The sequence below is a fragment of the Cibotium barometz genome, chromosome 27 (assembly GCF_041138505.1).
Source record: "Cibotium barometz isolate CiBa-2024 chromosome 27, ASM4113850v1, whole genome shotgun sequence".
NCBI classification, from domain to species: domain Eukaryota; kingdom Viridiplantae; phylum Streptophyta; class Polypodiopsida; order Cyatheales; family Cibotiaceae; genus Cibotium; species Cibotium barometz.
Window position 1 is genome coordinate 51,724,398 of NC_141072.1, and position 5,748 is coordinate 51,730,145.

A 5,748-nucleotide genomic window follows, 5' to 3' on the forward strand; every position below is an offset into this window, starting at 1 on the left:
CACCTCCCATGGCCGTCTGGGCTCATCTTGGGCCTCATTCCCGTGATGGCAGGATAGAGCGTTGAAGAGTCAAAAGTCTACCTACTCCATGTATGGACCATTATGAGATAACAATCCATTGTAGCATGTAACCTATATGGCAGTGTGCCAAATTTAATTCAAGCATTCTATAAACCATCTGGCCAGGTTTCTTAACCATGGCTACTCCTTATAATGGGGGCCATATAAACATGAGCTAGCTGAGTGTATGGAAAATACAATACGAGTGTGGAACTTTGCATTCTATAAACCGTCTGGCCCTCTAGGCCACCTTCCTATGTAAATACTAAGACACTGGGTTGCTGAACCATGGCTGCTCCTTATAATAGGGGCCATATAAACATGAGCGAGCTGAGTGTGTGGAAAATACAATATGAGTGTGGAACATTACAATAATACGATTACAAGAGCTGAAGATAAATTTAAACACAATTGTGATAGTGGCATGTTGTGCTTTTTTATTACTCCAAATGACACATATACAAAGCCTCATGATATATACAATGCCCGACCACACCCAAGCAATGTCACGGTGGGGAGGGGGGGGAACGAAGTCTAGTAAAGCTAATGTCCTAGGCTATCTATAGACTATCAGCATTATAGAAGCTATAGGCTAATGTCCTAGGCTATCTATAGACAACCGACATCACACAAGCTGTAACCTCAGTAAATTAGTGATCAGCCGACATCAAACGAGTCATAAGCTCAGTAAATTAGGGATCAATTGGCATCACACAAGTCGTAAGCTCAGTAAATAGGCGACTCGTTAGTGATCAACTAGCATTTCAAAAATCGTAAGCTTGATAATATCCCAAAGTCATTTAATGTTACAAAAAGGCTCGACGACACATCATAAGTTTTGGCCATTTATATGGTAGTGATGTGTGGACATTTAGAAAGAAGAAGAAGCTCAATTACAATGCTTGAGCCTATTTCACTTATCTATCTCTCAATTAACCTTAGATTTAAACAAAAGCTCAATTACAATGCGTGAGCCTATTTCACTTATCTATCTCTCAATTAACCCTAGATTTTGTGTTTTTCTATATGAATAATTTTAGAGCTTCTTTTCTTCCTATCTTCTCAAGGCATTTTTTAAAGATGAATTTGTTTGCTTCCTTCACCTACACACGTCCTCATGGTAAGTCCACTAACACTACATGCTTCTTTTTATATAGACAAAAACTGATAGCTTTGGTAAAAGAATAAATGACTCCATCTTCCGATTTCTTTATTCTTTTTGGGTGTTATGTAAATGTAGCCGAAGGATTTGAGTGGTTTCTTCCTCTAGATCTTCTCAAGGAAAGCCCCATGCTTTTCCTTCCCTTTACATTAATCTTTTGGGTACTAATTTAAGAAAGAGGAGTAGGAGGAGAAAAGAAGAAAGGGAAGAGAAAGGAGGAGAAGGAGGCATATCCTTTTTAGGCATGCAGACCAAACAACCTGTGTTCCCTATAAGTCTAGTACCTGATGTTATTTAAAGTGCACACTCCACGCATAGCTTTTCATCATCATATGGAGAGGTAAATTAGTTCCTTCGTTTGGAGTGGGAGCTCTTGGTAGCTCTTGGACTGTTGCCCGTGGTCAGTAAGCGTCATTAAGCATCCTCTACATACACTAACATAGCTACAGTAACGCCGGGACATCTAGTAAGCAGGGGATGTTTCAGAGGTTAAGCCGACTGTATATAATATTATACAAAGAGTGAAAACATATACCAATTAATTAATTGAAAACATCGTTTCTTATATTGTGTCCATGGCCGACTATTATTTGGGAGAAAAATAAAATGGAAACATCAATCAATCAATCAACAGGAAGAAGAGCAAACGCAGAGGCCTGTGATCCGATCATGTGTCGCCTGCAGCAGCAATCATTTTCTTGTTGGACGCCGTCTCACTGCTGTGAGAATATGCAGTAGTGGAAGCTAAGGTTTCACCACGCAGCTCCTTTCTGCGGCTGGTGTACGCAACAAAGAATTCGGTGTTGGACTTCTCCAGCTCATCCCAAACTGCACAGAATAGGGCCGTTAATCACCACGACCACAGATACAACCTTAGACAGTTTCTCTCTCTCTCTCTCTCACGCGCGCGCGCACACACAGAGGGGTACCTGTTCTTGTGATGGAAGCGTTCAGCCTGGCGTACTTGTGGAGGGAAGCCACACATTCCTCTCTGTCCATGTAGAACAACATGCACTTCTCTATCATGTGCTGAACCTGATTTGCAGCAGCAAGAAACCACATCAACACCTCCGACTGTAAACACATTTCTTGAATTGAAAACAGTAGCTACCTAATTTTGAGTGGAGTGATTATTACCGCGTGTACCATCTCATGAGCTGCTGGAGTGATCATCATAATATTGTCGTGAAGGCGCGTTTTCCGGTTGTGCTGCTGTTGCTGCGGTCGCCGCCTCGCCAACAAGCATAGTGATGCGCGGCTAGGCCGAGGCTCCATCTCGGTGGGTCGATGCGGCTTGATGAGCCATTTTACAAGGAAGGAGTAGGCTTATATTGCGCAGGCGGTGATCGATGATGATGATTATGATGATGATGCGTTGATTAAAGTTCGCTTGCTTCCAAGTTCCATCTGGCGTGACAAAGAGAGGCGTTGCACTTTGCAACTCACCCACTTTTATGGTTCCGTATGATAATCATCAGAGTACCAACCAAGGGTGATGCAGAATCCAGATGGAGATGGAGATGGAGCGGATGTCTTCCACCTCCCAAGCTCCCACCATTCACGGATAAAAAGTGTGTGCGCGACTTGAGCACTGCAAAGTTTTAAAGTTCACCCAAACCACAACACGATGATGTGGCCACTCCGTACAAGGGCTTTTAAAATTGCGGGGTGTCTTATAAGTTCAATTGACATGTGTCTTTTATCATTCCTTTTCATACGATACCACCACTCCTATTCGTACGATACCACCACTTAAAATTTTTAAATGACACCTTTCAAATGACAAGCATTATTTTAAAACGAAAGACTTTTCTAAAAATAAAACTACCATAATATATTAGCAATATTTAAAGTCGAAGACTTCTTTTCCACAACAAAATTATCACATTGATTAAAACAAAGTCCAAGTATTATCTTAAATTTTCATCCATATGGAAAAAATTCGAATAGCGAAGTAGATGGGATTCAAGCCTACCTATGATAGGAGAGATGATATGTAAGTGGCCTCGAATAAGAACATCTTCAAGATCGCAATCTCCAACATTGTTGTCGATGGTGTTAGGACCCATCCCTTTACCACATAAAGATAGAGAGTAGGGGAGTTGAACCCCTTCACCACATGGAGTGGCTATACCAAGCTCTCTTTGGGAGAAGGGGAGTTGGTTCTTTTCACCATAACCATAGCAGAGAACCGACTTCCCCCCTCCCACACTAGAAAGTTAGTACAAAGTAGACAAAAAATCAAACAAAATATAAATATTTAAATTTTGTGATTTAAGATAAAACTTAGGTTTAAACTCTTACCAAGCGCATTGAAACTGGTGATACTAAACTAGTCATCATATCCATGAATGAGTGAGCTTAGAGAAAAGTACCAACAACACAAGCACCACATGTACATGTTTAAAAGTACTTCCCTTCTTCATAAGCACCACATGTACAATACTTCCCTTCATAGATATGCTCGAATAAAATACATGTCGAAGATTCTTTTGATACACATGCAATGCTGTAATATACTTTGCTTCATCACCATAAGATAGCCAATACATATGTAAACATCATGCAATGTTGCAACTTGTAATATACTTTGCTTCACTACCAAAGGATTACCAATGTAGCCATATTGATGTGCTACGCATATCAGTGGTTGAAATGGCCCCTAGCATGTATTAGGGAGAGAGATTAGCAAGAGCAAGACTCAATTGCACAATGGGAGCGTATGTTGTATTATGAGAGAAATTCACTTATATACATGGCCATAAGTGTTCAAACTCACTTAAATTGTGGCGACCGACCAGGCACTTTAGGCTCATAAGAGGTCTAATGATATTACAATGACTACTCTCCTAATATATCCATGAAGTATATCACTTGGGACTTCATCCTATATGCTACCACATGCTCTTGAAGTGAGAATTGTCATAAATACTCCGTTACACCATTACGAGCGCCCGTCCAAGTTGTATCTTTGGACACCATTGCTTTATATCTTGAATGTATGACTCTTTGGTATCTACCTTCACTCCTTTATGTAAGATAATAAATGGTTTTATGCTAATCTTTATGCTTAATTATAATACTTTTTTATTAGTAAATCTCTGCTTTTGAAAGATTAATTATCTTTATAGTTAGAAGGATGGATCTTAATGATAATATCATTATCTTAATCAAAACTCTAGGCTTGATATGCTAGAGAAGTAGATTAAATATTTTTATGATTTTAATCTAGTTAAAAATGATGATTAATTCTTTTAAGCTTGTTTATGATTAAGAAAAATCATATTAATTCATTTTAAGTTAAAAAGAGAGTTATGCTGACATTTTTATAAGTATTTTCACATAGGAATGATGAATGGATATTTTAAAGAATAACCAAGATATTTAATCGTAATTATGATTATAATTATGTTATGTATGCATAAATAAATTTTATTTTAAAAGAGAAATTTCCACCACATTTCATAGTTATGAGTTTATTTAAGATTAGAAAATTGAATATTCCCAGAAATTGCAGCGAAGCTATGGTAAAATTTTTCAGAAAAAAGATAAATCTTATTTTTATGCATAAATTTAATAAAGCAAAAAGAGGAATTCCAATCATATTCTAGGCATAGATATTATAATATTATGATAAATGCCCAGTTGTAGAGTAGTGGGCTCATTCTTGCATGCCTAATTTTGAGAACTTGAGTTATTGAGTATTTTGCATTCTCTACTTTGCCTCTCCAATCTCTCTCTCCTTGTCCCTAATAGCGTGCCTCCAATTTGGTGTGAGTGTGTGTGAGAGAGCTTAGGCTTGCCTATCTCATGCCCAATTGCTTATGTTGGATGTATGTGTGAGAGGGGTGAGTGAGAAGAGTGTGTGTGTGTGTGTGTGTGTGTGTGAGGGAGGAAGAGGGAAAGCTTCTTGACATTGATGGAATGTGGAGGTGGATCGACGAGCAAGATACCACAAGGATCCCTAAATCAAGCAAGAAAGAAGAGGTAAGTGAGAGTTGCCTCGGTTATGCTCTCTTGCTTCTCATGGTAGATTGGGTGCGGATTGGAGTCTCCACTCCCCGTAGCTAGAGAGTGGAAATTGAGAGGTTGGCTATGCTAAGGCCTTCATAAAGACCCATATTTGGTGGTGTCACCGAGATTGTCAGGGTATGCAATGCCCTCGGGGATTCTCCCAAATTTTATAGGCATACTCAAAGCCCCAAGAAGTGGTTTCCATTTCCTAGATCCTTGGGCTGTACCAGTTTGGAATACCAGATTTTGTCATTTGCTCCTCCTATTCTCCATGTTGACACTTCTCTAGATTATGGTTATCGTGGTGGGAAAGCATAATACAACACCAAGCAAGATCCTTAACAAGGGTGAGGTTTTCTCCTCCCCCCACTAGACCACCCCCACTTCCCTCTACCATACCTTTCATCAGAATACCAGGCAACATCCCACCTATGCTACACCTCTCCTAGATTTCCTCCACTATACACACCGCCCTTATTTGGCTATGAGAGTCCCGACATTGCCATCGGCAC

The 5,748-nt window shown here is 39.6% G+C and overlaps 1 protein-coding gene across 2 annotated transcripts; it reads right to left on the minus strand.

Annotated features, from left to right (window-relative positions):
• Nucleotides 1-1,776: 1,776 nt before the first annotated feature.
• Nucleotides 1,777-2,752, minus strand: LOC147623503 (uncharacterized). 2 transcript variants are annotated; one of them, XM_086821880.1, is made up of 3 exons: nt 2,360-2,752; nt 2,152-2,257; nt 1,777-2,050 (listed from the first exon to the last, which is right to left on the minus strand). In XM_086821880.1, exons 1-3 carry the CDS (start codon nt 2,495-2,497, stop codon nt 1,890-1,892), a joined length of 405 nt encoding a protein of 134 aa, XP_086678006.1. In that variant the 5' UTR covers nt 2,498-2,752; the 3' UTR covers nt 1,777-1,889. The 2 variants fall into 2 exon arrangements, with proteins under 2 accessions (XP_086678006.1, XP_086678007.1); XM_086821881.1 differs by having other exon boundaries at nt 2,152-2,213; nt 2,360-2,483.
• Between the last annotated feature and the right edge of the window lie 2,996 nt (nt 2,753-5,748).